The following is a 20,701-nucleotide window of genomic DNA, read 5'->3' on the forward strand; positions in this document are numbered from 1 at the left end:
AGATCTTGTAAATTCAGATCTGTGGCTTCCTTTATGGAATCAACCCATCTCATTTGGTCTTCCTCTTTCACATCTCAACTGCCAAAGACCTGGGTGAAGAGGTGCATCTTCAGCATATGACAAAAGTTGCACAGTGAAGATGCCAGACACCTCTGTGGGGTGGGGCTGCCACCGAGAATGCCCTTCCCAGGCTGCCACCCCCAAGCTCTCGAGGGCAGTGGAACTACCAAGAGGGCGCCCTCTGCTGATCTCAACACCCAAGAGGGTCTGTATGGAAGAAGGCGAGGCTTAAGCCCTTTGGGGCTGTAGCTCAGTGGTAGAGGACCTGCTTTGCATGCAGAAGGACCCAAGTTCAATCCCCAATGGCGGCATCCACAGGTAGGGGTGAGAGACTCCTGCCTGAAACCCTGGAGAGCTGCTGCCAGTCAGTGTAGACAATACTGACTCAGCTAGATGGACCAACAGCTCCGACTCAGTATAGTCGGACTTCTTATGTTCCTATGTCCTTAGGGCTATGAACACAGGCGACAGCAGTTGGAATTGGGCCTGGAAACGAACCAGCAATCAATCAAACAGTAACTAACTAGGGTGAGACCTGTTTAACTTTAACAATGTTAACAGCATCTAAAATGTTTTCTTGTACACCTAACTTCAAACATACCACTGTTTTGTTTTAATGTCTACAGCAAACAATCACTTTTAAAGTTAGGATTTGACATATATATCCTCAGAAAGACAGCATCAAGGCCCTTGCCAGATTATTTAACTTTACACAAGAGCAGAGTATTAGTTCTGAGCAGTGCACTCTACCTGACAATAGGCATAATTTCCAAGCGCTTTGTGGGCTTCATCGATAACAAGACATTTAACTTCCGCTGCAGGACACAATCCACGGGAAAGATCATTTGTCATTATTTGAGGAGTAAGAAAGAAGACCCTCTTATTTTGCCAGATTTCTTTCCGATCAACCACTTGGGTACCTCCTGAAACAACATAAGGAAGGATATATACAGACACCTAAAAACTCACAACAGTTTCACTGGCGATTCACAGAAAGGACATGCTTCAGCCGAGTTTACTGCCAACAAATTCATTCTTACACTTCAAAAAAGAAAAAAGGAGCCTACATTTCCAGCCAAAGCACCAGGCCCGAAATGGGGAAAACTGTACTTAGAGGATCACAGCAATATGTATTAACTTTAGTTTTATAAAATGTTTTATTCCAATTTGTCTTAAGCAATCCGGGAGGCAGGGTAGAGTGGCAGAATGCAACATGCCCAAGCCCATGCAGCACAACTGAGCTTCACAACACAGCCCTCCTTGAAAGGTAGCACAACATTTCTTCAATTTTATTAACTACTTTAGAAGTAAATCTGGTGGGCAGTATATAAATATTGTAAACAGAATATTAAGGCCATAAATTAGCAGACAAGCTGCTATGACAAGCTATGAAAGTAAAAAAGTTCAGGCTATACTACACACACTTCCTAGGAAGTAAGCCCCATTGAAGAATGTGGGACTTGCTTCCAAGCAAACTGCCCTTGCTACAGTATGCTGCCAGGTTCTGCCTCTTCTAGATTATCTTAATCTATCCTTAATGTAAGTTTTCCTTTACCCCCCAAAAGGACAGAAAAGCCCCTCCTCTGCCACATCTGAGAATAGCAAAGGAGTTGGTGTGGCATGCCAGAGCTGTGGGATACGGTGAGAAACAGCAGCCAGTCTGCCTCCACAAGCAGAAGAGTAAAGAGAAGTGTGGCAGCAACCACTACACATCCCATGAAGAAAATGCTGCCTGGTTGTTCCTTATTACTACCCCAACTCTACCACTAGTAATTGCTTAAAGGTGCAATGCTTCTGGATGAGTAAGACTCTGTGTTCAACTGAGTTCATGCCCTAGTTAAGTGTGTCTCAATCTCAATGGACTGCCTTCAAGTCGATTCTGACTAATGGCGATCCTCTGAATAGGGTTTTCATGGTAAGTGGTATTCAGAGGGGGTTTACCATTCCCTCCCTGAGGCAGTGAGTGGCCCAAGGTCACCCAGTGAGCTTCATGGCTGTGTGGGGATTTGAACCCTGGTCTCCCAGGTCATGGACTATTATTAGTGTTGGACTAACCACTATACGACACAGGCTCTCAGTTAAGTGTGCGTAAGACTGTACATCAACTTCCAAAAACTAAACAATATCATCCACTCAATAGTGCTGTAGCTGCTTGAAATTGCCTCTAACAAAGGCAATGTCATTCCAGATCAAGAGCTGTACCAAATTAAACAGCCAGGCGCCTCTCCCTGAAATTTAGCAGTTAAAGAATCCTTATTACAAAATTGTTATCAATAACCCTCTGAATTCCATTTAAGGGAAATCCCATTATTAGACCACTTAAAATGCCAGAAAATAGCACGTAAGCTTTAGAGTTCCACAGAACTCTTCATCAGGCTAGATGTTTCAAGGACTTGGGGACAGCAGGTGGGCTGCTGGTGTTAATCCATGTGTGCATCTGGTCATTTTGAAGACAGACTAGTAGAGTTGGTAGACATCCAAATGAGGCGCTCATGTTGTACAGCGACCTCCAATACCACTAACGGGCATGCAAAACTGACAATGATATTGTAGTCCAAGGTTGGCTTGTTCGTGTAAGTTTTAAGCGGCTGAATTGCTTTTAATAAATTTGCAATATTCTCTCTCTCTCCTCCCCCCCCTTATGTAAGGCAGCAAAGAGGATTTTTGCCACTAGCCCGAGCCTGGGCACCAGGCAGGGCAAGGGGTCAGCGAGGGCAGTTCTTGGGCTCCTGTTTACACCCTCAGATGGACCCGCGCCTGTGGGAAGCGCTAACGAGGGAAGTAGCAGAGGGCGGCGGCACCCACCGGTCATCTCCGCCATGTGGTCCGCGGGGATGCCCATGAGGCGGGCGCAGGCGCGGCGCTGCTGGGCCACCAGGGGCTTGGTGGGCGCCAGGAAGAGGACCTTGCCGCGGGGGAACCAGCGGTGGAAGTTGTACATGACCACGGCGGCCACCAGCGTCTTGCCCAGCCCGGTCGGCAGGCACAGCAGCGTGTTCGCCAGCAGCGCCGCCCGCGCCGCCCGCACCTGGTACGCGCGCTCCTCCACGGCCCCGCCGCCCGGAAACACCCACAGCGCCCCGGGCGCGCCCCCGACGAAGCCCCCCGAAGACGATGACGCCTCGGCCTCGGCCGCCTCCGCCAGCGCAGCCAACTCCCGCTCCTCATCCTCCGCGGCAGGGGCCGGCCAGGACCCCCACGCCTGGAAGAGCGTGGCCTGCCGGCCGCCCCGGCCCTTCATTTCGTTCCCCTCACAAAGCTCCCCTCAGCGGCTCTGGCCACAAGCGAAGGAGGCGGCGGTAGCGCTGCCATCTTGAAGCGGCCTTCAAACCGCCCCGCCGGCCGCGCAAGAAACGCTCTGATTGGCCGGCCTCGGCCGACACGTGGTACCTCCTCGGGGAGGGGGCGTGGCCCGCGCATGCGTATCTCAGAGAGGGGCGAGGCGCCTGCGGGCCGTGCAGTGCTGCCGAAAAGTACCCTGGGACTTCCAATCCAATTCATTTGGGGCAGCGTTGTTCATGGTGCATTGCCTTTAAGGATGTGATATGCGAAGCCGATCTGTGTTTCTGAACGGAAAAGGAGCAAAATAAAAATCCTGAATAATAAACTCGGGTTTGCGGAACGGCTGTGCTTTCATTGTTTTGGAAAAGAAACGTGCAGGGTCACAGGTTTTTGTTATGTGCCTTCAAGTCGAGTACGACTTATTGCGAGCCTATGAATCAACGACCTCCAATAGCATCGGTTGCCAGGCCCAGCCTGAGTCCAAGAGGTCTTCTGTATCTTTAAAAGTTGTGCAGGGGGGAGTGAGAATTCCACCTTGTGGTTTTTCCCATTACAGAGTTGCAAGAACACCTGCACTTGGCTGATCTTCTCTTCACCTAAAGATACAGGATCAGTCTCAGGCCATGGACCTAGCAACCCTAGTAGTGAACCACCTGTTCAGATCTTGTAAGTTTAGGTCTATGGCTTCCTTTATGTAATCAATCCATCTTTTGTTTGGCCTTCCTCTTTTTCTACTGTCTTCTGTTTTTCCAATATTTGTTGTTTTTTCTAGCGAATCATGTCTTCTTATTATGTGTCCATGGTATGATAACCTCAGTTTCATCATATTAGCTTCTAATGATAGTTCTGATTGAATTTGTTCTAACACCCAATTCTTTTTCTTTTTCACAGTCTATGGTATGCGCAAACCTCTCCTCCAACACCACATTTCAAATGAGTTGATTTTTCTCTTATCCGCCTTTTTCACTGTCCAACTTTCACATCCATACATAGAGATTGGGAATACCATGGTCTGAATGATCCTGACTTTGGTGTTCAGTGATACATCTTTGCATTTGAGGGCCTTTTCTAGTTCTCTCACAGCTGCCCTCCCCAGTCCTAGCCTTCTTCCGATTTCTTGTCTATTGTCTCCATTTTAGTTAATGGCTGTGCCAAGATATTGATAATCCTTGACAAGTTCAATGTCCTCGTGGTCAACTTTAAAGTTATATAAATCTTCTGTAACTTGGGTGACAGGGCCGCAAACATATTCTAAGGCTGCAATGCAATGCATGCCTGCTCAGAAATAAATGCCACTGGGCTCCATGGAAGTTACTCCCAGGTAAGTGTGCCTTGGATTGCAATCCAAGGCACAGTTACCTGGGAGTAAGTCCCATTGAGACCAAGGGAGCTTACGTGTGAGCAGGCACGTGTCCCACTGCAGCCTAAGAGGATACTCTCTCAGATCCTAAGAGAAAGCCCGCAAGGGCCTTGTGATGCTCGGGAGGCGCATAGAGCGAGTGTGCTGAGCTGTTACCCGCTTCGATGACATTCCTGTTCCAGCCCGGCAGCGCCCCGGGGCGTGGCACGTTGATGCAAAGGCCTCCGGAAGGACGGCGCTGCGACTACACCTCTCGGCATGCATCGGGCGCTCCTTCCGGGGCGCAGCCATTGGCCTGCCTTTCTCCGCGCGGACTACACTACCCAGCATGCCCAGCGGGAAAGAAGGCCCGACTACCCGGCAGCTGCTTTTTCTCTCTGGGCGTGCGAAGGCGTGCTGGGAGATGTAGTCCTCGTGGCCTGAGGGGGAATCTCCTCTTACAGGAGCGTCTCCTGCGCCTGCTTGAGCCCCGTGAGGTGGTGCCATGGCGGCCCCCGCGCGCCCTTGGAGCCTGGAGGAGCTGCGCAGCGACGCCCTGCCCAAGCGGGAGATCGTCCGCTTCCTGCAGGAGCAGGCGGCACACCGGGTGCGTAGGAGGGAGCCGCCGGGCCGGGCCTGCGCCTTTCACACGTTCGCGGCGATGACCCGTGTCGCCGCCGGCCTCTCCGCGTTTCCTTCCCTGACTCGACTCGCCGCTTTCTGGCGCGGGCTGGCGGCCGCTCTCCCCTCTGTCCTCGGCCGACACGCCGGGGCCGCCGCCCTCCTTCCGCCCGCGTGTCCAGAGCGAACGTCTGAAGGGAGGGGGAGGGGCCTTCGCGTGTCGGGAGGAGTCGGGACGGGGAGAGACGGGGCCGCCCTCCTCCTCTTCCTCCTCCCTCCAGAGGCCGACCCCCTTTTCGTGCTTAGCGCTTTATTTATTTATTTATTTATCTCCCCCCCCCAAATAGTTTCCTTCTCTGGTAACTTTGAAAAAAAGATCCTGAGGAGTGAATGAAGGAGCAAAGTTTTGTCCGGAAAAAGTGGCAGCGGCTCCTGCTGTTGTGAATGAACATAACATAAGAACATAAGAAGAGCCTGCTGGATCAGGCCAGTGGCCCATCTAGTCCAGCATCCTGTTCTCACAGTGGCCAACCAGGTGCCTGGGGGAAGCCCGCAAGCAGGACCCGAGTGCAAGAACACTCTCCCCTCCTGAGGCTTCCGGCAACTGGTTTTCAGAAGCATGCTGCCTCTGACTAGGCTGGCACAGCCATTGATAGCCCTGTCCTCCATGAATTTGTCTAATCTTCGTTCGTGAGCCAACCCGGCGCCCCCGGGTGGCCCTCCCTGCGGGGTGGGCAAGAGCCTCCTCTGAAAGCCCTGGTTGGGGGAGGGGGAGAGACGCCTGTCAGTCAGTGTCTGCAGTCGTGGCCTGGCTCAGGAGAAGCATCGCGGGTGGGAAGCCGACTTGCCAGCCCGGGAGCCAGAAACCCTGGTATCCGGCTACCCTGACGGAGAGGCTTCCTAGCCAGCCACCTCTTGCCACAGACACGGGACCAGGGGCTCCGCGCGTGACGTTGAGTTCAGACGAGACATCGGGGTGATTTGCGTGGGAAACCAGTTGGCTGGCTTTTCCCAAAACTTAACTTTTATTTATTTATTTATTACATTTATATACCACCCCATAGCCAAAGCTCTCGGGGCGGTTTACAAAAATTAAAAACATTAAACATTAAAAACAAACATACACTTTTATACACTTATAGCACTTTTTTCTCATTCTAGATAGAACGTCTCTCTGTGTGTATAGGAAAATGGATCTCTCCATCCCACTTTTTATAAATGCAAGTTTAGATATTTGTGCTTCTTCAACTTTTGTCTTCCAGAGCCTGTGGAACTTTCCCCCATAATACTCAGAATTCTTCAGGGTGGCCCTGGCACGCTTTTTAAAAACTGGGGGTAGCTTGTTGTAATAGATTTAGGCATGAAATTGACACAAGCCTTGGAGACAGAATAATCTATTACCTAAGACTGCTTATTAAAGGGATATTTTGTCCATTAACATACAGGTTCCCTAAACTGCGTTCTGAGGACCATCCGCAGCCTGCAAGCTTCATTCAAGCACGTCTGCTTTCATAATTGGTTTTTAATTACATTTTTATTGCATCTTTTATTTCTTACATTATATTCAAATTGTGATAGAATAAAATATAAGAGATGAAAGAAGCAAAAAAAATCATTGGAAGCTGCCTTTTATTGAGTCAGACCACCGGTTCATCTAGCTCAATACTGTCTACACTGGTTGGTAGTGACTCTCCAGGATTATCTCTCAGCCCTACCTGGAGGTGCCGGGGATTGAACCTGGGCGCTATGCATGCATATCAGGTGCCTCTACCATTGAGCTACAGCACAGCTTCTAGCACAGCACATTACAATGGCTAAAACAGGCAGAACAACGATTAAGTGGTCCACCAAGACCCCTCACAATTTTCAAGTGGTCCATGGAGAAAAAAGTTTGGGAACCACGGCATTAAGGGAATACTGAGACTGATGTTGGGGTCTTAACATGTACTTGATGTCCATGTGTCTCTGGACCCAGACCCTGGATCTTTTGCATACAGTACTTAGCAATGCCTCTGGTCCAGGTGGTTCTGTTCTGCGCATACCTCGTTAACATGGTCTGAAAAAGTTCTCATTTTGAAGTCAGGAATGATTGAGATGGAAGAAGAGTTTTTGGTTTTGCAGGACCTTTCTTTGTATCTATATGTTTGTAAGTTCAAACTGACCTTGGCCTGAAGACTGACACTGAGGGCATACTTGGAATGGATTCCCCGCTTGTTGAGGGCTGGATTTTAACTGCTGAGGAAGGGAGTAGAATCGGGCAACACTGGACATGGCCTTGACTCTCACACTCTTTCCTACAGCATGGCTGGGTTGTGCTCAGGGTTTGCCATTTACCCTCCCTATATTACTTGGGAATACCCATGTGAGATTTTTGAATTTTGTTAGAAAATGAAGAACCTTCAGTTGATTTTATTCAGTGCTAGTTAGAGAATCAGCTTGCCTGGATATGGTCAGATTCAAAGTATTCCACAATGTAAAATGCATATCCCAGAATCCAGATTACATGGCAGGATAGAGAATTGTTTTCCTCCTTTCATAGTATCAAACTAACTCTCTTGGTTTTGCTTTTAGTTCCTTGCAGAGCACAAATTACTAGGCCAGATAAAAAATGTGGCTAAGACTGCCAGTAAGGATCAATTAATAACAGCTTATAACCAGCTCTTTGAAACAAAGGTAGGTACCTGCCTTGTCTGAGCAGATCATATTACTAGAGACGTTTTGATAAGGTTCCTGTTTGCCCTATTCTGTAGGAGTTTTATTTGTAAGTTGGAGATAGAACAAAAGGTTTGCAGGCAATAGGTCCCAGGTTTTGCCCTGGCGGCTCCGATTGCAGGGCTAGGAAAGACCTCTGCCTGCAGCCCTGGAGAATAGCTGCCACCCAGAGTGGACCGCACCAGCCTTGATCCAGCTTTTTATGTTCATATATTGTTGAAATGCTCTGTGTATCAAGTTGTTTTTAACTGAAACATCAGCAAGTTAACTTCAACTGGGGCAAGGTAGAACGGGGTTCCCTATATTCCGCATGTGCTATTTAAAAGAAGCTCTACCAGAAACCAGCTTTTAATGTCCAGTGATTGCGGTGTGGGGTGAGGAGGAGGAGGTAACTATGATTTCATCATACATGTTCCCTATAGGAAATATTCTTAAATTTACTAAAAACCTGATAGCTATTTGCTGTGGATCAATTTATTTACTTTGTTAAGTGACTCAAGCCCCAGTATAGGGTGGTGGATGTTCCTGGGGAACATAGTAATCAGGCAGTGGTGCAAGCCATTTGCTGACCCCCATAAGATCCCTTGAAAGAGACAGCGCCATCCTTTCCTTGTTCATCAGTGTGGTCTGCTTGTTGGTTTGGTAGTCAGTGTTGGAGGATATGTGGTGCAACCCCTTATTTTTCCATCTGCCTCCCCCCCATGTGTTAAAGCTCACTGTGGGCCTGTGTGGCTCTGCTTTCTCCCTTTTCCCTCAATCTTTATGGCCCTGGCTGTAGTCAGAATCAAGTGATTTCTACTAAATTGTTTGTTCACTCAGGGATATTGTAACGAGATAATGTATGTGAAGTTGTATGAACGTTCAGAAGCATCCCATTAATATTTCCTTTGCAGTGAGGAATTGCTTCGCTGATGTACATTTTCTTTCCAGAGCTTTAAGGGTACTGAGAGCACAGAGCATGTAGCAGAGCAGGTGAAAAATGTCAAGATTGATGAAGAGAAGCCAAAAGAAACAAAGCCTGAGGAAGCTCTTGATGAGGTAGGTTAGAACAAGCATCTCAGTTGTGTTGTGCAGTCTCTGGCTGGTGAGAGGCTGCAAGCCTTGCAGGAACGGAAGGGATCACATTTTTAAAAGGGGGGGGGAGTTTACACACCTAATCTGGAAGTCTCAGGCACTTAAGTGAAGATTTTGACACACAGAAGTAAGCCCCATTGTGTTTAATAGGGTTTGGGTGACCTTGGGCCAGTCACTGCCTCTCAGCCTCCCAGGAAGGCAATGGTAAACCACCTCTGAATACCACTTACCATGAAAACCCTATTCATAAGGTTGCCATAAGTCAGGATCGACTTGAAGGCAGTCCACTTTCATTTCCTCTCGGGGAACTGTGTTTAGGATTGCAGCCTTTGCCCTCTTGTCACCCAGTGTAGTTCATAGCTCTATACATTTTGTGATCTCTCGGCACTCGCTAAGTAGAGCATTGGGCTCAGTTAAATAGAGGCCTTAATCTTCATTAGCAGAGCTAATGTTTGGCTGGCTTTCCATTTTGCCCACTGAACAGATTCCTTGATCATCTCTTGCACAATGCTTTGGTCAACTTTTGTACTTTTTTGAACTGTGAAAACATGAAGGTGACAGTTGTGTTTCTTCCCAATTCAGGGCCCCCCAAAATACACAAAGTCAATACTGAAAAAAGGGGATAAAATCAACTTTCCAAAAAAGGGTGAGATCGTTCATTGCTGGTATACAGGGAAGCTGCAAGATGGAACCGTCTTTGATACTAACATTCAGACAAGTAAGTGTTCAGAAATGGTTGCCTCTTCTTTATGGAGATGGTAAAGCTGTGGGCGCCTGAGCAGCTGTGACTGAAGGTGTGGCTTTATTGGTTTTCTTTCACATACACCCCACCTTTCTTACATCATGGAACCCAAGGTAGCGCCCGTGCGGTTTCCAGAAGGTCACTCACTGACTAGACCCAGACCACATCAGCATCAGCAAGGTGGTGGCCTCGTATGCTTTCAGACCATACGCTGGGACAGTGATGGAGCAGAAATGCTTCTGTGAAGAGAACAGGTGTCGACCAAGGCCACACCTCTGTGCTTCTGTCCAGTCTGCATTTCTTCCAGTGTGGGCATCCCATAGCTTGTCTTCCCCATGGATTCTCAAGGGTACAATCTCTTCAGCACTGAGGGGATCATAATTTTTCTTTCAGAAGGGTTGGATTTGAAAGGACTCTAGTCCACTGTCTGAATGAAAAGGAGATGTCTGTGATTCTCTCCGGTTGCCCCCCCCCCATCTGCAGCCAACTGTGTCTCTGCATCCCATACAGTTGCAGAGGGTCCCAGGCCCATTCTGTGAGCACTGACTGCCCCACTTGTAGTACTGTAGTCAAACCAACTGTCTAAGGATTGATACATGCATACATTTTTTGTAAACCGCCCAGACAGCCTTGGCTATGGGGCGGTATATAAATGTAGTAAATAAATATACACACAGACAGAACTTCCGCCTGACATCCTGGAGAGCCTCTGCCAGCCAGTGCAGACAATACAGACCTAGATGGACTGAGAGTCTGACTCGGCACGAGGCATCTTCCGATGCTCCCATCTTGCCACCTCTGCTTGTCTTCTGTGGTCCTTTCTAGAAGGAATTTGATACCGGAAGATCCTGGTATACCTCCTGTCTGTCCAACCACCCATGGTGTTTGTGCGGGTGGCTCCTCTCGGCATCCAGTGCAACACATGGGAGCTGTCCAGCGTTTCCGCATGTTCCAGTGCAACTTGCACCAGAGATTTCCCTTGGGAGGCAGCAGCACCAAGCTGCAAAAGAAGGTGTCCTGGAAATTGCAGTGTTTCTCATTAAACAGATTCCTGTGCTCCATTTTAGTAAACCAGACATGGTAGATTTCATTGCTATTTGCTTACTTGGTGGTTAGCCAACCAGGGTTTGACTGAGAGACCTGGTTTTTGACAGGCTTTGCTCTGGCAGTGTTACATCCCTTCAGTAAACGTCAGAACAGTTTCATGCTCACTGGAATGTCTGCCTGCTTGTAACAAGGCTACCTTTGCCTCCTGGTTTCTTAATGAATTTGCATGACCTGGAATTTGGGGGAATCCTAGGGAATTTTCTCCTAGACTAATTGGGCCATTTCTGCAATCGGAATGGGGACCCTGTTCTAGAGACGGTGTAGAGCAGCCTTTCGCAATCCCGCCAGATGCATGCTTTGGACGCCCAAAACATCACTCTTGTTTAGGGTGATCCATTTTTGTTATTTCATGTTCTTAATATTTGTTTATTCTGTAAGTTACCTGGAGGCCTTTGGGTATAAGGTGACCCATAGAGTTATAATCATCATCCCTGACCACTGGCTGGGGCTGATGGGAGTCCAAACTATCTGGAGAGCACCAGGTTAGCAAAGGCTGGTGTGGAGCAAGAAGCAAGCACTATGCCAAGAGGCAGGTATAAACGCTTCAAAATGTTCCTGTGCCTTCATTTCAGGTTCAAAGAAGAAGAAAGCCTCAAAACCACTGAGCTTCAAAGTTGGAGTTGGGAAAGTGATACGAGGCGTAAGTATGTTGGCAGGAGGGTCGGTGGGTGCAGCTAGCATGTGTCTGCCAGCCAGCCTCCTGCGCCCTTCTGTCACTGAGGAATTCCTGTTGCCAGGCAGCTGTCAGGCCACGTGTGTGAACTCTGCTCTCCAAGCGGAGGAGAAGGTGGATGTCTGTTGCCCTGTCAGCCCTTCACCTTCCTCTAGGTGGTGGCTACAGAGTATATCTGCCAACATTCATTTTCCTCCTCCTGCACTCAGCAGCCCTTGCGTCAGAGCCACTTGAAATGGCTTGTGCTGCCCACCAAGCTGCGGTGTCATATGTTACAGATGAGCATGTGGTCCCCTGATTGCTTCTCCACATGGTGCAGCCTGGAAGCAGAGTAAGCTCTTGTGTGGTGTTAAGATGGCTAAATGTATGTGCAGTGATCAGGATTGCCATGCTACCAGTCATCACATTCCACAGCCAGTGCGGTGGTCAACAAATGATGGCTTTCCTTACTAGCCAGATGTTTTCACTTGTGATGCCATTTGGCTCTCCCTTCCCTGAATCCCGTGGCGTGGGGGAGGAATATTTGCCCTCAAACTGGTCTTTAGTAGAAGATGCAAACATCTTGCTGCTACTGCCCCCTGAAAAAGGTCAAGGGAATAGGAGAGAAGCTTCCCTTTCTGGAAGTGGCTTCAGGACACCAGTTGTGCTTTTGCAGAAAGTACCTGCAGCTGTCTGCAAAAGCACAAACGTCTAGGGTGGAAGTCAGTTCTCCTGCTTTGCCCAGAGCTGTGGGTGAATGTGCTGTCCCTAGTGCCCCCCACCCCAGGGAAAACGTCTTTCAACTGTGACCTTCTGCAGCAGGGATATGCCTGCTCAGGCTGTTCAGAAAAGCCGTGGACTGGGTAGCTGCCTCAGTAGCTGGGCATAGGTGTCTTACGGTGAAAGGCTAATGTCCCGGAGGGAAAACAACCTGGGCATCTTTTCCAGTCTCCCAAGTGGTAGAAACACCTTACACAAATGCTGTTGTTCACAGCATGTGTGAAAACAAATTCTTTGCAACTTGCAAGGCTCCCTATGAACCGGCCTGTGCTGTTGCTGCTTCTGGGATACACTAACGAGTGAAGCAGCTTGCCTCATCCACTTAAATGAGACACAGATGAAAAAGTAGTAGTGAAGGAGCGTGGTGTAATGTGGTGTAAGTTACGTACACAAGTCTACCTTTCTGATGAGCTTTATAGGCATAGAACACATTTGTTAAACTCCATGGTTTTTCAAAAATGCAACTGAACCAGTTTTTCAAAAGGCTCCCTGTATTTTAGGATGAGAAAAAGATTGATGGTAAAAATGCAGTTAACCAAAAACTGCTGGGAGGGTCTCAGTCTACATCTAGAAGATGCCCACGCTGTGGTGTGGGTGGAGCTCTCAGCTGAAGAACCTTTCCCCAGTCTGTGTTCTTGCGGTTTCAGCTTACTGAAAAAAAATTCCCAGCTCAAAAGCATCTTCTTTGCAGCATCTTTCTCATATTCTCCTGATTTTTTCCCCAGTGGGATGAAGCTCTGCTGACAATGAGCAAAGGGGAGAAGGTTCTCCTGGAAATCGAGCCAGAATGGGCTTACGGGAAGAAAGGGCAACCTGATGCCAAGTATCCTTGTAAAGATGACCTCGGTTGAGCTGTTTACAGATCTGACATAAAACACAGGTGTGAAAATTCGCAGCCCAACGGGGGAAGGACAGAACTGCTGCAGGTTCAGGCATTCCCAGCCAAAACATGGAGCAAATGTGCATCCTCCTTTTTCAGTACTTTTTGGTGAGAATGGGATGCAAATGGGCAAAGTCCCTGCAGCCGCCACCACCAGCAGCCTTCCTGAGGGCAGAGAACAGCTCTGACACCGCCTTGGTTTGGAGCTGCCATATGTCAGTTGGATCTGGCTATTTGGCAGCACACTGGCAAGGTGATCCCTAGCTGGCTGAAATGACATTGCCAGTGTGGTGTTTGAAAATTGGGCCATCTCATTTCCCATTTCAGGCTACAATATTTGCTGCAGCCAAATTCCTGTGTTTTGAGCTACAGAAGTGAACAACATCAGTCCCATGACCTAAAATTATAAGCGGAAGTTACTCCTCTCCACAGCACAAAGAAACTGAACTTCCCAGTTTTAAGTACATGCGGCTTAGAACTGACAGGTTCTTCAGCGACAGGAAAGATGTCAACTCACTAATGGAAAGGCTGAACACATACTATCTAGCAGCTATGTAGCAGCTTGTCTTGCACAACTAATTAATGATACGCAGTAGTGTAGTGCCAAATTGAGAAGTGCACAGTCCCTTCATGATAGTCTCATACCACACACCCTTCTAAAATTACACAGCCTTCTAAGATTGTACAGTAAAATGAGCATTCAGCCTCTTAATTATTTGGAGTGCTTTCCCTTGGTGATGCATTGCAACAGTCAATGCAGATCTCCATGTTAGACATAGGCAAGGAACTACCTCTGCTAAGTTTCCCTTTTTAGTTGCCATACTAAGACTAAAGAGGAGTGTGATGGTACTGAGAAGCCTTCTCAGTGGCTGACCTGCCTCTTTTCACTCTGATGGGCTTCAATCAGCAGGAAAGGATAGTGACATAGGGATTCTGCTGGGACCCTGCTCCCAAAAAAGTAAGGGGTCCGAGATGCCATGGGACCCTGGACGACTACACTCCTGCTAACGAGGCCCACACAATTCCAAAAAAGGACAAAAGCTCCTGTTGAACCCTTACTTACTCCCTTTCTTATAAAGGTGGAAAGTATTTGTATCTTCAATAGACCAGGATTTCCTCTCTTGATCTGATCATGGTGGAGCTCAGTGAGAGCAATGCTATATTTCAAGCATAGGGGACTGTTGGCCCTCCAAATGTTGCTGAACTGCAGCTCCCAATCCTTGTAGTTCAGCAACAGCTGGAGGGCTAAAGTTTCCCCATACCTGCTTTATTTTCAGGAGTGCTATAAATTGATTTGAATGGTCCAGGAACATTTTTATTTTATTTTTTTGAGGACAAGGTGGGGGTTTGTAACATCATATGCAAACCTCTGCAATGTACCAGTGAGAAATCTACCAAAGGGTCACTTGGGCCTCTCTCCTTAGGGAGAGATGGTGGGAAAGGCACCAACTCTGTAACTAAGAACTAGTGCCTGAGGTAGCTTTTCTCTCTTCCTTCCCAATACCTTTTCCTTTTGTGTTTTTAGATTATAAGCCTGAGGGAAGGAACTGTCTTACAAATATTTCCAAGCTGCTTTGAGCGCCCCCCCCCCAAAATTTTTGTTTTTGCTGAGGAGCAGAGTAAAACATGTTTAAAATAAAGAAAATACTATTTAAAAGCAGCAAAGGTACACAAGATTCCTGAAAAAGCTTTTCGGGACCAGAGCTAAGAGATCCCAGCTGCATAAGGAGTTCAAGACCACATCCACACCATATATTTAGAGCACTCTTATACCACTGTAAGTCATGGAGAATCCTGGGAATTGTAATTTGTTAAGGGTGTAAACTTCACAGAGGTACAATACCCAGCACCCTTAACAAACCAGTTTAGAGGATTCGCAGTAGTGTAGTGGCAGATTCAGAAGTGCAGGGTCCCTTCATGTTAATCACAGCCATCTGCCCTGCTTTTTTTTTTGGTGTGGGGTTGAAAATGGGTTCATTAATGCCTAGGAGCCAATCAGCACGAAAGAGGAGTTACCACTGAGAAGAGTCTTCTCAGTGGCTCACTCGCCTCCTTTCACTCTGATTGCCTCCAATCAGCAGGAAAGGACTAGGAAGCATGTTAGAAGATTCTTCTCAGCGGCTAACACTCCCCTTTCATGCTGATTGGCTTCTAGGATGCTGGAGAATAGGGACACTGCTCCCAAAAACGAAGGGTCTAAGAGACCCCACACAACTACACCCCCGATTATATGTTAATAACAGATAATCAGGGAGGCTACTTTCCCATCTCCCTTCCTCATGATCCTTGACTGCAGTCATTTGTCTCCCTTCCGAACTGTACAGGCTGACCTTGGGTGCATGTGTTTAAAAGCATAACTTTTTCTGCAGAACAAATTCCTTAACGTCCATGCCTCAGGATTCCACCAAACGCAAAACTTTTATTTGAAGTGGAACTGGTGGATATCGAATGATGGATTGCTGCCTGCTCCGCCCCAAGCCTTGGCGAACTGTGAAGATGCTCTTGGAAGTCCAGGAGTCATTGACTGTGGCCTTATACAGTGAGGAGAAGGTTTTATTCCAGTTGCTATGTATAGCATCAGTATAACTAAAGACTGATTTGTAGACGTGGCTCTGACTTTCCTTGACAATCTGGAATGGCAGCAGACTCTTCCATGGGCTGCTGGCTGGTACTCTTCTTTCTAATGCCAGGGTCACTTGGGACAGCTTTATGGCAGAAGGCCAGGTCCCTCCTGGATTCAGCAGCTTCCCACTGTGATAGTTCTGTTAACCCAATCCTTTCAGCTAGATGGATGAAAGTTCTAACTTAATGCGAGAAGGATGAGGAGATTCCACAGTAACCAGGGGCAGGTTGCAGATGGTAGGTCACTTTTTCCAGCCATGCTTTCCTTGAGTGTGCACATGGTGTACACGATGCCTGCTATAATTTGACTGGCATCCCTATGAAAAGCAGCCAAATACAAGTGAATGTGCATTGACTACATCTTCCACTGGAGCAACGGTCATAATACTCGAACAGAATGCCCTCCCTGCACACATACTTACAGGAGGACCCTACAGGGAGAGGCTGTTAAAGCAGACAGGCTTTTGGAGGAGGGGAACAGTTCTGAAAATCAGGTTGACACTGGGGATTAGAACCTGATTAATTGGGACAGGACAATCACGCTGGCTGCTCTACTGAAGTGAAAAACTTGTTTTACCAGATTCTTGCACTTCTAAATTTGTAGACGTTTTCAAGCCTCTCAAGTGCTATGGGACACTGTAATGTCTGAGAGCAATAGTGCTAATTTTCTAAGTGAAACTAGAAGCAATTCCATTTACACCATTTTATTAAAAAAAGACATTTTAAACAAACATTTCTAAACTCGTACATGAAAATTCAATACAAAACCCACCCCAAACACAGCATGGTTCTAGCAATACACTTCATTTGTCACATTTTTTTTAAATCCAAAGAGATGTCCTTTCAACATTATGCAGTCCCACCATTTAATATATATATATATATAAAAATCTATGTTTTTGGATACTGCAATTGTAAACTCAAAGCCAAAATGGACCTGGATGAGGATATGGTTTTGAAAGTGTTTGAGGACAAGAGCAGGAAACTCAAGAGGAGCGTTATTGAGTGGGGTCAAGCTATTCTAGCTCCCTTCATTATCATTGCTGGCAGCTAACTTTGGCCAGCATTATGTGATGGATGTGTGAGTCAACATTCCCAAAGGGAGTGACCATTTCAGTTGACATCCATGTAATTTCTTGATAATTCTAGTAGCAGGAAAGATGAAATCCTGGTAAGTATACAGCAAGATATCAATACATGAGTTTGTCACAAGAACCCTGTGGACATCAGCTCATTGAACATGCAGAAAAGACAAAGTATCACAAGACTGTTTGTTCACATCCCTTTTTTAAAAAAAAAAAAAACGTCCACACCCTGTTTCTGTTCAAATTGTTCTGCTCAGGTTGAAGAGGACTGATAGTATTGTCCATAATTCCATGCATTTGGGTAGTTGTACTAGAGGAGGAAGAAAAATGGGGAACATGTTAGCAAAAGGAACACATTCAACACTTGTGGAAAACCATTCCCACCAGAGCAACAGCAGCCCCACCACCACTGAAATACGACATCAATGTGAGATCTTCCACCTGAGAACTGGCAAAGGCAACTTGGACACAGCATCCCATCATGCTCGCCTGAACGGCCATTTACATTTTTAAAACTGAATCCCTATCACTGCAATATACGTATATATCTAGGGACTGCTGCCCCTGCTCACTTTGCCCACCAACTCCTGTTGCCCTTCCCCCATGGGTTGTTGAAGCTCCCCCTTTTGCAAAGGTAGCTATTCTGGCAGGGGTCACAGGGCAATGACATGCAGGATACTTTTAAAATTTATTTTATGTAAAATAAAAGCCTGTTGAGAGCAAGGGGAGACACAGACTGACAAGCATACAGGAGCTTGCATGGAACCTCATCATGAATTGTGGGTAAGAAGTCTAATATATAAATAGATAGTCAGCCTACAGAAGAACAGCCAGAAGCATCCTGGTCACTACTGCTTGTCATGTGGTGGGTCTCCTCTCTGGCCAACATGGAACGGTGCATGGAATGGATCTTGTACTTGTGGAAAACAGCTTCTCAAGAGCATGGGGAGAGGCAGACTGAGACAATTGAGAAAGAACCAGCAGCTCAAGCACATAGTCCAGGAGTAGCCAATGTGGTGCCCTCCAGATGTCTGGGCTCCCATCAGCTTTAGCCAGTATAATCAATGGTCAGGGATGATGGGAGCTGAATTTTGTACGATCTTGAGGGCCCAATGCTGGCTATCTGGAGGCTCAGAAACACTGTGGCTGCTCTGGTGTTTGTTTGGTTCCCTGCATCCGGGCTGTAATCCTGCATAATAAAACCTTCCTCTTCTCCCAGGCATTTTAACATTTTAACATCTCTGTTTTAACTTTTTAACATTTTAATTCAGCATTTTAGTATACTAGCATTTTCGTAGTTTAGTATGTTTAAATAGTTTTCTTTGTGCTTATTGTATATTGAAGTTTTACTGTTGTGAACCGCCCAGAGAGCTTCGGCTATGGGGCGGTATAGAAATTTAATAAATAAAATAAATAATAAATAAATAAATAAATGTATTTAAAAAAATTCTATCCCGCCCTTCTACCCTATAAAAAGGCACTCAGGGCAGCTTACAATAAAATCACACACATACAATAAAATTGTACACAGTAAAGAACACAAAAACAGCAAAGCAAATTAAAATACATGTATCTACAGGGGAGTATACTAAAGGGACTAAAAAGGTAAAAACTAATTAGAAAGCATAAAAATGCATAAAGCATAAATGTTTAGCCTGAAAACCACTGAGTAGCCGCTGCTCACCTGGTACCAAGCATTGTAATTGTAGGCAGCCTGATTTGCTTGCATGTCTCCGTCCGTCATTTGCCCAGACGCAAGAGCTGCCTCATCACCGTGGGCTCGCTTCTCATCTGGCTCTTCACAACTACAAGAATGAATAAATGGGCTGTTATTCTGCAGGGTAGAATCCAGTCCTGCACTCTTCCAGGGCAAATCATCCCCCTGATGGTCCTAAATAAGATTTGTGACTGAGGAATTTAGCAGAAAGGCTGATAAACAGGGACACTGAAGGAGGCTAGGGATGGAAAGATTGTTGGCAGCACATTTCTGCTCTCATGGGTCCTCTACTTTGTGTATATATACACACACATGCTGAGTGTACTTTGCTAAGAACCTAACAGTTCACTGTAGTAGGTCAATATCCCACAGCAGTAGGAGGAGTCTGGAGGGCTTCTAACATTAACCTGAACACACCAAGCGCTCCCTTTCCATCATCCTCCCGCAGCCCTGTAGGGAACACCAAATGGTTGTCTAGTTTGTAAGACCGTACAAACTACTGATCTGGAAAAGCCTCCGCTTGCTTCCCCTCCCACATCTGTCTAGCCAGGGAGGTACCCAGACCTCACTTAGAGACGCTGCTGTTGCCTCTCTGCTCTGAAACATTTCATTGATTTTAAAAGGTCTACCTTTTCCTAATGTTATGTTCAGCATCTAAGACCTCCCCAGAGCCCCCCTCCCTTCTCAGTTTAGGTGGGTGGTGATCAGTGAGGAGGCCTCTTCAACTATGACACCCAGCAGGTGGAATACCCTCAACCCTAGCCAGGTTCACCTGGCAGCAAGTCTGATGTCTTTCCAGTGCCAGGCAAGTATCTCCTTGTTTGACCAGGCCTTACAGCATCCCATCAATATACTGGTTACCCTCTCATTGTTCTGAGTTATTTTTATTGTTTCTAATGACATAATTGATTTTTAAATTGTGTGCTGCCTTGAGAATTTTGACATACAAATAAATAAATGTCACTTGCCAGCCAAAGCATGAAAACTTATTACGCATTCAGACACCATCGATCCCTGTCAGCTCAGAGGCTATCTGGCTTAAAATTGTTGATTCTCCTTGATCTCTCAGCTGCTTTTGATACCATCGACCATGGTATCCTTCTGGGACGGCTCACGGAGTTGGGAGTTGGGGGTACTGCTTGGCAGTGGCTCCTCTCCTACTTGGTGGGTCGTCACCAGAAGGTAGTGCTTGGGGAACACTGCTCGACACCCTGGACTCTCCATTGTGGAGTCCCACAGGGATCGGTACTGTCCCCCATGCTTTTCAACATCTATATGAAGCCGCTGGGTGCGGTCATCAGGAGTTTTGGAGTGCGTTGTCACCAGTACGCTGATGACACGCAATTCTACTTCTCCTTTGCATCTTCCTCAGGTGAGGCTGTTAACGTACTAAACCGTTGCCTGGCCGCGATAATGGATTGGATGGGAGCTAACAGACTGAAGCTTAATCCAGACAAGACCGAGACGCTGTTAGTGAGTGCCTTCTCTGCCCAGATGGTGGATGTTTACCCTGTTCTGGATGGGGTTACACTCCCCTTGAAAGAACAGGTTCGTAGCTTGGGAGTTCTTTTCGACCCTTCCCTGTCTCTTGAGGCTCAGGTAGCCTCAGTGGCACGGAATGCTTTCTACCATCTCCGATTGGTAGCCCAGCTACGTCCCTATCTGGACAGTGACGACCTCGCCTCAGTCGTTCATGCTCTGGTAACTTCTAGATTGGACTACTGCAATGCGCTCTACGTTGGGCTGCCCTTTAAGTTAGTTCGGAAACTACAGTTAGTCCAGAATGCAGCGCCCAGATTGTTGACGCGGACCAGAAGGTCCGCTCATATAACACCTGTTTTGGCCCGTCTGCACTGGCTTCCTATTTGTTTCCGGGCTAAATTCAAAGTGCTGGTTTTGACCTACAAAGCCTTACACGGCATGGGACCGCAATACCTGGTGGAGTGCCTCTCCCAATATGAAACTACCCGTACACTGCGCTCAACATCTAAGGCCCTCCTCCGAGTACCATCCCATCAAGAAGCTCGG

General features: G+C 47.1%; 3 protein-coding genes across 5 annotated transcripts in view; 1 reads left to right on the forward strand and 2 right to left on the reverse strand.

The window, feature by feature from the left end:
- Positions 1-3,446, reverse strand: part of FANCM (FA complementation group M) — a 70,636-nt gene extending 67,190 nt beyond the window's left edge. The window contains exons 1-2 of one of the 2 annotated variants that reach the window (XM_061612646.1): positions 2,866-3,446; positions 811-983 (exon numbers count right to left, since the gene is read on the reverse strand). In XM_061612646.1, coding sequence (XP_061468630.1) covers positions 811-983; positions 2,866-3,301 — 609 coding nt within the window. In that variant the 5' untranslated portion in view covers positions 3,302-3,446. The remainder of the gene's footprint in view (positions 1-810; positions 984-2,865) is intronic. The other variant, XM_061612645.1, reaches the window with a different exon arrangement.
- A 1,611-nt stretch (positions 3,447-5,057) lies between these two features.
- FKBP3 (FKBP prolyl isomerase 3) lies at positions 5,058-15,852 on the forward strand. 2 transcript variants are annotated; one of them, XM_061612652.1, is made up of 7 exons: positions 5,058-5,288; positions 7,874-7,975; positions 8,945-9,052; positions 9,671-9,806; positions 11,510-11,577; positions 13,095-13,249; positions 15,619-15,703. In XM_061612652.1, the coding sequence occupies exons 1-6, from the start codon at positions 5,187-5,189 to the stop codon at positions 13,218-13,220; spliced, it is 642 nt and encodes a 213-aa protein (XP_061468636.1). In that variant the 5' UTR covers positions 5,058-5,186; the 3' UTR covers positions 13,221-13,249; positions 15,619-15,703. The 2 variants fall into 2 exon arrangements, with proteins under 2 accessions (XP_061468636.1, XP_061468635.1); XM_061612651.1 differs by having other exon boundaries at positions 5,060-5,288; positions 13,095-13,192; positions 15,647-15,852.
- Positions 15,853-16,559: 707 nt separating this feature from the next.
- The window catches only part of PRPF39 (pre-mRNA processing factor 39), a 39,408-nt gene continuing 35,266 nt past the window's right edge, over positions 16,560-20,701 (reverse strand). The window contains exons 13-14 of the mRNA XM_061612649.1: positions 18,641-18,761; positions 16,560-17,266 (exon numbers count right to left, since the gene is read on the reverse strand). Of these exons, the coding sequence (XP_061468633.1) occupies positions 17,210-17,266; positions 18,641-18,761 (178 nt within the window). The 3' untranslated portion in view covers positions 16,560-17,209. The remainder of the gene's footprint in view (positions 17,267-18,640; positions 18,762-20,701) is intronic.

Source organism: Rhineura floridana, chromosome 2 (genome assembly GCF_030035675.1).
Source record: "Rhineura floridana isolate rRhiFlo1 chromosome 2, rRhiFlo1.hap2, whole genome shotgun sequence".
Taxonomy (NCBI): Eukaryota; Metazoa; Chordata; class Lepidosauria; order Squamata; family Rhineuridae; genus Rhineura; species Rhineura floridana.